At 37.8% G+C, this 13,948-nt stretch overlaps 1 protein-coding gene across 2 annotated transcripts in view; it reads right to left on the bottom strand.

The window, feature by feature from the left end:
- CPQ (carboxypeptidase Q) overlaps positions 1–13,948 on the bottom strand; it is a 133,648-nt gene that overhangs the window by 112,601 nt on the left and 7,099 nt on the right. For both annotated transcript variants that reach the window (XM_069005190.1, XM_069005192.1), the window contains exon 2: positions 9,022–9,229. In XM_069005190.1, coding sequence (XP_068861291.1) covers positions 9,022–9,229 — 208 coding nt within the window. The remainder of the gene's footprint in view (positions 1–9,021; positions 9,230–13,948) is intronic.

Here is a 13,948-nt window from a genome sequence, read left to right as displayed (position 1 = left end):
TAAGAGAAACGCAGGCAACTGATTGGATTTGAAGGGGAAAACAAATCTGGAGAAAAGGATTAAAGTAATTGAAATGGTTACACTTCTGAGGCACAAGGCCTTGCTTCTACAGGGAAGAACCCATTATTACTGTTGGCTATCAACACCAGCCTACATCTACAAGACAATTCCAAACAACAACTGTGGAACAATTGGCTCCGACTTCCTAAAAACACAAGTCAAAATTTGTGTGCCATAAACAAGGGGTTTCATCATACGAATAGGTCTAGCTAATCATACTTAAATGTCTGACATACGTCATAGCAAAGGTAACACAGCAGGGTGAGGCCATCCTATGGGAAGACAACACCTAATGAAATAACAGAAATATCCTACCATATGGACAAGCCACAAGTAAGACTGTGGGAAGAGGAAGAAACAACAGAAACAAGAGGCCACCTGCCCTCTGAAAAACAGTGCAAGCATTCTTGTAAAGAGAAGTCATAGTATGTTGGAATAACATACACATTTAATCACATGTTTTAGCAAACAAGACAAAACAAAATGAGGAATTTACATTTCCAAATCCTCTGCACTCCTGGGGCATTAACCAGAGAGACTGTGGGTATTAACAGTTGACTAGCAATCAAGTATATTTTAAAATTGGCACCCATATTTGGTTGCTTGTTTGTTTTACATAAGTAAAAAGCTATACATTGAAATAAAATTTTGTATTGTATACATGCACATAAATCCAGCCAAAGTCCCTGCAAAAATCTGTGTTCACTTTTGGAAATCAGCAGTAAACCTTGAAAAGATACTTCAGGTGCTTTAGAGCAGATACAACATTTCCTAAATAAAACTTCAATATATATAGGCTGAAATGGTTCTGTAATATGTAGATAAATTTGAGTAACATTGTCAAATTAAGAATAATGCCAAATAGATTCAGACAAAGTATCTTGAGCAATACAGGAAGTAGAAACAATACTCAGTGGGAAATACAAACTGGAAAACCATGAAAATAATGGAAAAAGACATGTAAATAATAAAATTGGAGGAGCAGGTAAATCTTTACAGTAGACCTCTGTACAAGCTGTTTCAGAATTGCCCGGACCAAAATTTAAAAAGTGAGTTGCTGTGTAACTTAAAAGTAATCCTCGAGTACATGAAGAAACAGAGGCTTTCCTCTCTCCCTTTAAAAAAAATTTTTGTTTGTTTTTGCTGGGTTTTTTTATTGTTGTTGTTGTTTAAAGAAAAAAAGGAGAATATTAGGCTACGACACCCCAAACACCAATTCTATAGCATTCTGCACAAACATGCTGGTACTATTCAATCTTTTCCAGTTGTCTGGGGACAAATGCTCATGTGCTCTGGATATGAACACTGCAGATAAAGTCCAGTTACTGCACTTTTAGAGAAGAAACATGAAGAATTACAGAGAAACAAAACAACAGTCCACATACTTCTCAGATCTTATCATCAGCTGAAAATACACAAATTGCTAAACTAATTCACTGGCACTGTGTTACTCGGATCCCTCTCTGTAATCTTTATCTGCTTTTGTGTTGTCAGGTTTTCCTTCAATCCTCCACATTTATGGTCATCACATATAGAGAGACACTTGGTGTAATCAAGAAAACTGAATATAGCGAGAACATTAAAACAAACCTGAAATTGATAGGTCAAGACATTACAATCATGTCTGAGGGTTCTGAACTTACTAATAGGGTTTTCATAGGCACCCCAACTCATACAGACTCAGAAGAGATTGGCAGCACCAAAGAAAGATGGAGCTGATTAGGGAGAAACAGGAAATCACGGTAAATTGCTGAAGTTCCTGGTGCTCAACCCACAGCAAGCATAGCTGTAACTCCTTACAGACCAGAGCATGAAACCCAAAACTTGGCAGTTTTATACACTCAACATCTTAATATACATGAACCAGTAATGCAAAGGTGGAATAAACCTTAGTAACTTCAGAATATGACCAAACCCAATCAGTGGGTGCTCATGATACTCAAACAAGATCAGAGTTAACCATGATATGGGTGGTCATCTAGCCACCAACAAAATGTATGACTCAGTAATGTGAGGAGAGTCCAGAAGACAAGAAAAAAAACAATGGAATACTACATTGATAAAGATTTGCCTTGGGAAGTTATTGGTGAAGAAGCCAGGATTTCAATAGAGCTGTTATCCTCATAGCATCTTTCTAGATAACAGAGTCTATCAAAAAAGATTTTACTAGCCCTTTACCTACCTCTACCAAAGTTACAGGACACTGCTCGTATGACTAGACACTAAATGGATGAAACTCTTCACAATTACACCATATTCCTCATCAGAAGGAGTCAAAACTAGGAGGAGGTAGAGAAAGCTCTTGTTAGTCTCATCAGCATTTTAGTGACTTTGTAAGAAAACAAATATGCCAGGTGTATGAAATTTCACAGAGACTGCAGATATCACATCAAGCTCCATCTACTGGAAAAAACCCCAAAACAACCAAAACACCAAGTTATGCAGTTCAAAGCAAAAGAAAGGAAAAAAGTTTGGCAAAAGCCAAAGAGAGATTGGGACTGAAGAAACATCTACAGATTTCTCACTATTATGAAGTTACCTGAAATTTGACTCCTTATTCGCTGTGGAAATAGCAAGAACCCCCTGTACAACACGATAATCTCCTAAAACATAGGCTCCATTTCTTCTAACAACATCTAAGTTCTCTTTCTGACAGCTAGGATTTGCCCAAAAATGAGCACAAAGACTGCACTGAAGAATTCAGTCTGGCATGTTGACCTTAAGGGAACACAGGAAGCAAAGTAAAAATTAATGAATTGTCAGTCAACAACATTTACAGACATCCTGGAGGGAAAGCCTCTAAGTGCAGGGCAAACACCACAGCACACCACCAATTCATACCTCTAAGGGCAGCAAGACAACATGGACATAACTGAAGGACGTAACTAGAATCTTTCCACAAGTTCCCCAGAGACTTACAAAACACAGGCTGCTCTTATTTCCTCTTGTTAGACCCCAAATAAGGGTTTTATCCTTGTTTCCTGCTACCTTAGTAGAACAGGAGACAATACTGCTGTATCCCATTGCCACAGGATATTGCTTTAGGACAGTCTCTCATTGAGATGTTTCTTATGATCAATTCTTGTTTCTAATCTAATCCCATAAGTGAAGAGTGTTCAGAAATAATCAGTGGCACTTCCTGATTTCTTCAGTCATGCTACATCACTACTGTTGCATCTCTACAATCATCACACAGCTTCCTGCTGCCCTTATGCCTTGCACATTCCCCAAGCCTGTGCAAAGCAGATGGAAGATGCTGCCTACTCAGCATGCCACTGTTTCCCCTCTATGGACAGCAGAACAGGTCACAAGAAGAAAGATTCCTTCAATGGTAGCAAAAAATTTGGTATATTGGCATTCATAGTGGAAGGAGGGCAGACCAGGAGGGAAAGGAGCCTTCTGGGCTCAGGACACAACAGGAAGATACAATTTCAAAGACAGAACATTAATTTTAAAGGTCAGATGCATCTCTTTGCTACTGAAACAAAACCAAAACCAAACAACTAAATCAACCAACCAAACAGAAAAACAAATCCTAGTAAAACTACTGTATCATCCCAGAATTCAGAAAACATGGCAGAGCAAGAAGAGGAAGCTGAATCTGTCTGTCACTATTGATGTGAATAAGCCCTTACTTTTCTCAGACATGGAGTTTTAGGGAAAGGAAGATCATCTCCTTAGCAAGCAATTCTCATGTCTGGAACCAAAGGCAGCAGACCAAGCATTGGAAGAGGTGATGTGGTAAGAAGCCCCTGTACTAGCACTGGAGAACTAAAAAATGCCACTAATGCACACACTTCATCAGTAAGATTGAGAAGGGAATGACCTGTCTAACAAGCAATGAAGAATAGAAAGGAAAACAATTTATATAAAAAAAGGTATACAGGACTATACATGGTAAGAGAAAATAAATGAAGTGAAATGAGGTTACAAAAAAGGGGAAATTAAGATAGTGGAAATGCAATGGTAAAGAAATGGTTTTCAAATTCACATACATTCCATGAGATGATATACCAGCCCTGTGCCATATGTACTGACATGGGCCATCTATGCAACCTAAGTCATAAATCTTGAGTTGCACCATGCCTTTCATGACTTCATCTTTCATCCAGACAAAGCTTTTGATTAGAGTTACCAGAGCTTCATAAACTGGTGGTATGTCTTGGCCAGCTGTAGACTGAAGAAGGAGAGAAAAAATGCAGGAAAATACTTCAGGTAAGTATAAGATGCTGAATTTAGTCCAAAAAGAAAAGAACTTGACCAAATATGTGTCCTTGTTAACAAGTCTCTAGATTGTGTCAAAGTACTACTTGGTCTATTTTGGCCTTGTAATATGTTCCCTGTTGAATTTCTTGTATACACGAGAGATTGTTCTGTAGCATCTAAAAAATGTAATAATAGGGTTCTTGGCATTTATCCTGAGGATTCTTGGGAACTTCCTTTTTGAGTTCTCAGAAAAGCACTCCATTTGGCTCCTTTCTTGAGCCCTTAAAGGAGTTGTCATTACAAGATACAGTGTTATGACTTTATCTAATCTGTGGTTCTTGAAGAACAGAAGGATTTACTGAAAATTTTAGATTCATAAGAGTACATTCACCACAGAATACTGGATCATTTCAATAGCTAAAGGACACCTTTTTATTTACAAAATGTTTCAAAAATGTACAGCTAGGAAACAAAAACCCCCAAAGACTTACGGCTGTCTTATTACAAACAAATAACTTCAGGAGACTTACAGCTAAACACTTCATTTTTCCTATCTTCTTTCACTTGGATTATTTAATAATCAGAACAACTGCTGTGAAAAAGCAAGCCTGTGGTAGCAGAAAATAGTTTTCGTCATCACTATTTCTTCAATAACACGGACTGTTGTAGAACGGGACTGGTCATCCAGATTACTGCTCAACTTCAACCATTCCTTGTAAATGGAGTATTTTCACTGTATTTTCCTGAGTATAATAATATTAATCCCTTCTTAAGAATTGGGACACTTGAGTCTCTAGGGTGTTTCATTACTCCATAGTTATACTACCATACCTTAAAGAAAAATAAACTGTTCCCTCATCAAAGATTCCCTTCATACTTTTTGCCTTGACAATGTGGCAGCCACTTGCCATTTCTGGAACAAGAAACAGCCATCAAGTTACCAGCAAGAGGACAGTGATTTAATTAATGTAGTGATTTTACCAATTCTGCCTTGTCAGTAAGCTTTAACAATGAGCCCTGATAAGCCTAGGATGTTAATGAAAGTACGTAGTTTTAACCTATCAATGTTATTCACATTGCAAGATCACCTAGAAATCACACCACAAAGTGGCTTACATTGTCCCAGCAAATAGAGTAATAAAATAACAATAAGCAGCCCCCGTTGAAAAGGGGTTTTAAAATTTGAAGAACAAACAAACAAACAAACAAAATTCCTCAAACAAAGAAATAAAACAAAAAACCCCATTCACCAAACTTGGTATCGTTTAGGAAAAATTGTGAAATTCCACCTTTCATTCACCTGAAACTGGGATAGTGCAGTGTGAGGAGGAGAATACTTTTTTCTCAGATGTTTCCAGTATATTTTGGAAAACTCCGCAATCCCGTTATCATTTATTCGTATTATCAGTGAACGTGTAAACACACAGGCCAGAGAAGTAAAGGTTCTGGTTGACAATGCAGCAGCATACAAATTGCAAGAATGCAAGACTTTCACAATATTTAGAAACCTCTTATTAGCTTTTTACCTTTCATCTCTCACCCTTCTAGCACACTATGCCCTGCAGCAATGCCGTATTTCCCATCAGTCAATCGAAAAGGCAAGTGACCTGAGCAAACAGTGCGCCAGACACTGACTGATAAGAAGCACATAGTCCATCCAGAACAGCACACTGGTAGGACAGACAAGGAGACACACAGCTGGTGATTAGAAGAAAACATAGGTGAATGCATGGAGATGAGAAAATCCATCCTGCCTACACCAATACCTCTTTGTTAAAAATAAGAGAAACAGATCTAGTCATCACTAGTAACAGAAGTGAGGGATCGGACCTGAGTACCTTCTGTATTATAGGAAAAAATACATTAATCAATCCATTCCATATCCAAAAAAACCCTAAGTGAAGGTAAATGAAGAGAGTACAGAAAGTACACTTATTAAAAAAATGCTTTGTGGCAGCATCTACATTTCAAATTGGTTTTGGGAATGACACCTCTGTTCCTAGTATCAATTAAGGATTCAATACTTCTAAACAAATACGCATTAGGTATCTACTTCCTTTCAATTTTGAAATAGCTGTAGTGCCAGTTCCTTCAGTCTCCACCTCTGTTCCTCACCTCTAAGCTTTTCATTACATACTAAATGCACTTCCATAAATACTCTGGCAAACAGAAAACACAGTAACTTTCAGTTGAACAATTCTGCATAGCACCTTAACTAAGGACAGGACAGATCATCTGGTTTTCAGAAAATCAACACATTATAGATTGCAATATTCTTTGATGATACCAAATAAGGCTATTTTGAAACCATACATTTTTTTGTAAAACTGTTTCTGAAACACATTCCACTATCTGTTCATTATTATGAACTTTATTAGAAAATTTTTAGTATTAGAAAATACATTGTAAACACCACATTTGTTGGACACCAAGAAATACAGTAGTAATAGTTTGGATAGTATCTGAATTCAAGTGCTTCATGTTTCAGAAAACATTTTTAACACATAATTTTGACTTCTTTAGGCGAATGTGGAGCATTTTCATGGTTTACCTCCAGCTGGCAACTAAGTACCATGCAGCTGCTCGCTCATTATTTCCTTGAGTGTGATGGGAAGAAGACTCAGAAAAAAAATTTCAAAAACTCATGGGTTGAGGTAAGAACAGTTAATCAGTGGGGAAAAAATAAAATGAAATATTAGAATAAAATTCTAATTTTAATTACATCCCCCCCCCCCCCCAACAACAGCAAATAAGTAAACCCTAAAAACAAGTGATGTGCCATGCAATTGCTCACCACCCTCTGACCAATGCCCAGCCTGTTTCCAAGAAGTGGTTGGTCACTTCCAGAGAAGCTCTCCTCCCCCCTTTCCCCCTCCCTCAGTTTCCATACTGAACATGATATCCTATGGTATGGAATATCCCTTTGGCCAGTTTGGGTCTGCTCTCCTGGCTGTGCTCCCTCCCAGCTTCTTGTGCAGCTCCTCATTCACAGAGCATGAGACACTGGAAAGTGCTTGACTTAGAGTAAGCACTACTTAGCAACAACCAAAACATCAGTGTGCTATCAATGTTGTTCTCATGCTGAATCCAAATCACAGCACTGTACCAGTTGCTAAGAAGAAAATGAATTCTATCTCAGCTGAAACCAGGACAAGCATATAAAAATGCTACCAAGCAACTACAGTGGCAGCAGAGCTGTTCTCTGCATGTGTTCCAGTACAGTTAGTTGGCTTTACTGACTTCTCTGACTCTCTGAAGCATTACAAGTGGGGAAGCTTGCACACTTCTCATATTGCTGAGGTGTGACCACTCCTGTTCTCTCTGAAAAAGTGGAATCAAGCATACCTTCAAATGCCTCCCAAGCCACTTCCCAGTTCCAGCCTCAAGAAAAACCCAAAGCTATATATCATTCCACCTACCAGCCTAGACTTCTGCAGAAAGAAAACCTAGAAGCAGAGATCAAAAACAAACCATGGCGTTACCTAAACAGAACACAAGTCCAGTTTATGTTGTAGCACACATTCAGGGACAGGTTAGCTACTGCCAATGACTCCTCTGTGGGTAAAGACATCCTGGGTGGGCAACTAGGGGGAGGAATAAACAATCTGTCTTGCTCTAAACATGTACTTGCCAAAGAAAGAATGTTACAAAATATAGCACCTCTTGTATAAACTGGATGTCTTTCATATTGTCTTATGTAAATTATTTTATTAACAGATCTCTACAGTTTAAGCAGTCAAGCTTTGTGTCTGGCATCACTTAATGCCCTGCCAATCCTGCTCAGGCTGCAGCTCAGGGACAGGATGGTGGGCAGGCAGATGGGCCTGTCCTGTTTCCAGTCCTCAGTCCAGCTCCACTGTCTGGGCCTGCCGGACCAGAACTCCCATCACAGCCAGCAGGCTACTACACAAAGATCACTGCAGGCATTAAAGTTACCAGTAACAGTTAAGATTTAAAAAATACTGTGTTAAAGGACAGTGTGCATCTGTCAGCATTTCACTACATGGCTGGACCCTTCTCTATTTCCTCTCTATGCCTCAACTAGTCTTTTTCACAATAGATAAGTATTTTAAGTGTAAGCTTTCAGAGTTGGAAAACTCACAGATAAAAAACAAATTCTGTTACCAACCAGAAAACTAAAATATATAATTTCAGTAACATAATGCTACATGTGATAAACAAATAATGTACTAAGAAATCTAAAAATATATACATTTTTTTTAAAATTGTTATTTCCACATAACTTTTTTAAAAAGCAGTGTGAGAATTACAAACCTTGCTGCTAAAGTGTTCTTAATTCTCATAAATAATTACATTCAAAGCAGACTACTCCTTCATCTAGTACAAGTCAGCCTCATGCTAGGAAAATTAACGATACGTTGAAAACTGTACACTTACATTCTAGTCAAACCTACAGAATGACCAGTTCATATAATCACTGACAGCCTGTTGTCACCAAAGACATTTGGGTTTGGTTCTTCCCAGAATATTTATTGCAGCCCTGAGAATGTAGAAAGTTCTTTAAGACAAATATTATACAAAATTTGGATCAGTAACAAAGAAAAATGAAAACATTCCAAAAGAATGACAAAGCACAGGGGAAAAGAACTATTGTGAAGTCAGTAGTTTCAAAACCAAACACCCACTCGTAACTGGCAATGTTTAAGCCATAGAGAACAAAAATGCCTGCCTAGAAATGACATGTCAGCTAACACTGAAATGTGAGTTGCAGGAAGAAAAGAGAAAAATGCTTACCTGTGAATAGAAAAAGAAGCAATAGACCTAATGAGGGATGCCACTGCTCCAACTTTAGCAGCTTCCACTGCTCCCTGTAACCTGTATTGCACAGTTTCACCATAACTGCTGAAAGGTTCATTGTAGACGACAATCTTCCCCTTGGCCTCCTGAGCTCTTTTGTGCAGTTCATCAAATGAGGCTACGACTATGACTTCCGCTGTAATTCCTGAAAGAAAGTATTACAGTGGCTTTAGCAATGCTTTCCTGTAGCTCTCCTATGGCCACTTCTAACAGACAGAAAAGTATGCACTGTGCAGAACTCAGGAAACTAGCATTAATTTTTTTCCTGAAAAAGGAAGACTATGTGAAATGCTTCATCAGGGATTGGGACTAATAGATGTAATAGCACCCTGATCAAGTACACACACCTCTGTAAACTATGCTATCAGGCTGGTATTAAAACAACTTGAAGGGCAGGAAGGATACATGGGGGGAATTTTATTCTCTGCATGTGCTTTAATGCCTCATTGTAATCACTTATAGTACAAAAACATTTACAAATGCTGCCTATGGGATTAATTAAAAATAAAAGAAAAAGATAGTAATCTTTTCATGGAAATGTTTTGATATGTTGCTAAACAACTTAGCTTAACGCAAGACAGCTGGAAGCCCATATTTTTAGACCGTAACTATTATAAAATGATTTAATCCATAATTGAAATTAAATTAAAGCTCTGCAGTGTCAACAAATTTTGCAATGTGAATAATAACAGTAATAACAATAATAATATTAATATCTTCATATTTAATTCAAGAGAATTTAACATTTCTATTGGATCTCCTTCTGGGAGTTTTTCCAGGAATCCACATTTCCGAGGTCATGATACAGAAAACGCAGGCAGGTTCTTCTACAGGACTATTCACACATGGTAAGTTAGAACCCACCCAGTTCTTTGTTTTTAATAGCTGGAATAGTTTGAAATTGCTGTATTATCTTACTTGAAAACACAAAGAATGTTATAGATAAGCCAGAGAATCCTTCTAACTTTTAAGGACATTAATTGAGGAATTATATTTCACAGCATTTGAGAAGTAATTTATTAAAATGGCCACAAGGCTTAAAATTCAACTTTGTTGATTGGTTACAGAGATAAGTAGAGACTGCTTAACAACATGGGCTGGTACTTTGCTTCTAAATATAAAAGAAGTAATGGATGTCTGAAATTTTAGTGTTGTACATTTCACTTAAAAGTCACAAAATACATCAGTGAAAACTGAAACGAATAACAAATCCTCTAGCAAGGATTTGTCAGAATAAAGTGAAACTATCATGTTTTTAAGAATAAAATTATTCTCCTTGAAGAAGCCCCTTTTTTTGGTTGCTTGGTTGGTTTTTTGTGTGTGTGGAATAAGAATTATTTAGAGGATTTCAAAGACTTGTATTTAAGACCATAATACACAAGAAAAACTCATAGAAAAATAGGAAGGTAATGTCTCCCAGCATCAGTGCGCCCAGGCTCATGGCTTAAGATGAAACTAGACTTCAAAACCTTAAATAAACCATTCCACAGAAGTTTGCTTTCATTAGAGTGTACCACTAAAAGTTCAACTGACATTTACTGCTACAACAAAAGTGAGTTTTAGCTACAAAAATAACCTAGTGTGAGAGGCATAAAAATTGTAACTATTCAGATTCTTACCTTAACCTGGCAATGTTTTAGAGAGGCAAACCACAGAATCACCTTCACATATTACTAGCTGCTGTTTGCAGGCAGGTGAGCATACTAACAGACTCCAGCTGCTTGTAATTAATGGCAGGTTCAGCTGCCTAACTAAGGAACATCCCAGCAACAGGATCATTTTCGGTATGAAACCATACCACTGGAAATAAAGCCAGGTATCTGCAAAATTTCATTTTCCACAAGAGAAGTCATGGTCTCAGTAGGTTGATACTTCAATTTCTATTTCATATTAGCTCTCCCCAGTGCTCCACTTGGATCGTGCAGCAGGCACTGGAAGGACACACGTCTTGGTGGCTGTTCGTCAAGGGAAGCGAGGAGTGTAACTCTTCTGGGCATTACTGCATAGATGAACAAACACCACCTCTGAAAAGTTTTTTAAGAAAGCTCCAGACAGCTAGTAACTATCTATAATTCCTAAGAAATTTATGGCCCTTCCTAGATGACAGGCATCAGGAGTTTGTACAGTGAGAATTACTGGGAATTTGTGCTAAGGGAAAGCTAAGGGAAAGAACACAGAGTTGCAAACTCTAGCTCAGTATCTCTACCCTTGAATGTCCCCAAAGAAGTAAATAAAGCCATCCTTTGATAAAAACAAAACAAACATTCTCTCTGCAAGTTTAACTTAATGGCAGCATGGTATACATTAAAGCGTGAATTACAGTGCTTTCTGTAAAACTTCACTCTTGTGTAGCTTCTGATTAATTCAATTACTCACGTGCATTTAAGTGCCAATTTATACCATTTCAGATTCTTCAACTGAAGTGACAAGAGCAATATTTATCTTTGTGGACACACACAAACCACCCTTAAACCTTCTGTGCAAAAGGGGAAATTAAACAAAAACCCCAATAGTTTACCTGTTTAAGGAGAATGAGTTATTCCCTTTAGAAACTGGAAATGTCTCACCTTACTGAACCTTTAAGCAAATTAACAGAAATCTGTCCTAGTGTCTCCTACCAATTCAGTGCCTCATGGCTCTGCTTCCCATGTGGAAAGATATTGTCTCTCTTTCTTGCACCTATCATTATGTGACTGGCTGTGTGTTATTGAACAGAATTCTTCAGAAACCCCATGTAAGGAGGAAGACAGATCGCCTGCTTACTTAAGCAAGATATAAAGATTATAACCCACACAGTCCAAGAGATGAATACAGAGTATTTGGGGAATTAGCTAAGTAAAGGGCATGAATCACAGAAAGCAGAATTACAAACATGATAAACTTGGCTGAGTGTATAAAGCTGAAGACTATTTATTTGATCTCATCACATGAAACATATTGTTGGGTTGGGCAAGTGAGCAACAGAATCTAGGTAGTACTATATGTTTCCTCTCATTTCTCATATTAAACAGCAAATTTTACCTGGTTGTTTCTGAGAATTAAGGTATGGGAAGGGTGTTAATGGTGGGAACAAGCAGGCAAATCTCAATTACCAACAAAATTATATTTTACAAAGTCCTCTGTACACTGAAATGCATGTTTCTATCTCAAAACTTGAATATGCCACACCTCTGATGATCACACTGCCAACTGGAATAAGTGGCATGGTACACATTAGCAATCTAAAATCGGTCAGAGACAGGATGGACACAAGACTGATTTTTTATATATATATATAAATGTAAAAGCACCCATAAATCAGCTGTGTGTACCACTGCCATATATAAGAAGTCTGATTCTTGGCATGAACAAATCTGTCTGGAGAGTCACCACCTCACAGCTGTTTACCTGCCAGCAATGATGCAAGGAGTAGATTAGTTCAAACGGGATTCCTCACAAGATAACTTCTTCTCCACAAGATTAACTGCAGCTAATATTTAAGTCATTTTAGTATCTAGAGATAAGCATCTATCTGTGTTAGTAACAGGTTTCAGTGAAGAGAAAGAAAAAAAGGAAAATCCATCCTATTATCAGATTTTAAGAACTGGTGAATCTTTATTAAAACATCAATGAAATTTCATACAGAATATTTTTATTTATTTATCCCAGAAACACTCTCTTCCTAAACACACAGAAATTCAATCAAGTTAGGTACAATCTATTACTATATTAAAAGGATTTAGTAAACCCAGAAAGAAGTATTATTTGCATACTGTTTAATCTTACTGGATACCAATTTCCTCACTACTTAACTATGGCCTTACTTTCTTCTTTTTTCCCCCTAGTCTCATTTTTGTCATCCAGGTAATAGCATCAGTACCTTGGAGATCCAGTTACAAAGCCAAATTCAGTCATCATTTATTTAACAATGAATTATTTTCAATAGCAGCAAGCAAGCAACTCACTCCTATGTACCTCCCAAACTCCATTTACTTCACACTAAAGTAAGAATTATGATTTCTTCTACAAATCACACTACAGAATGGTGATGCTATTGATCCACATGTACTGAAGCTGCCACCATCAAATAAATAAGCTGATGAGCAAGGCAATTTTTGCTTAAAACAATTAAAATACAGTAATTTTAAGCCTAGACAAAACAAAACTGGAAAAGAAATATCAACACAAAAAGTCAACAATATACCTAATTGTTCTGATAACTGTGGAAATTTTGAAACTGGAGATGTATCTGAAACATGTCCTGGCCTCTGCAGTCATGAGGACAAGAGGGAGACAGAATGCTACCTCCCCATTCATCAGACCCAGGCACCAGGGTATCAGGACAGGAAATCAAAACAGCTCTTCATGGTAGAGCAAGGGCAACAACACACAAGCACAGTGCCTGAAATCCATGTGCTGATTGCAGCCCTGCCTCACAGAGCAGCAAGGTCAGGCCATCCTCATACCTCATTTCCTGCAACATCCCAGATTTCTCTGTTTCTACTTCAGGTCTCCCCACAAAGCTAATTTAGCCCAAAAGCTGCTTCATCAAGGTATACTGTATTTCATGCTGACCCTAAACACACGCAGGCAGTAGCCCCAAGCTTTTCTTACCTTAGCCTGGCTATTCCCATTGTCCTCAGACTTGATCCTCTCTCCACATTAAAAGTACCATGCCCATGCTTCTTTCAGATACAGCTCATGAGCACTGTCTTGTGCCCATTTGCAAGGTAGCTTCTTTCACAGTTACAGAGAACCTAGAATTTTTTTGCATGGGTCACAGGATACAAAGGTAGATGTGTATATCTGGAGATAAGGTAGTTGTTGGGACAGGTCTAAGGAAAGAAGGTCTCAGGGAATGGAGGGAAAAGGCAAATATATTCTT

This window comes from Aphelocoma coerulescens, chromosome 2 (genome assembly GCF_041296385.1).
Source record: "Aphelocoma coerulescens isolate FSJ_1873_10779 chromosome 2, UR_Acoe_1.0, whole genome shotgun sequence".
NCBI lineage: Eukaryota > Metazoa > Chordata > Aves > Passeriformes > Corvidae > Aphelocoma > Aphelocoma coerulescens.
This window is presented reverse-complemented; position numbering and strand designations above follow the sequence as displayed.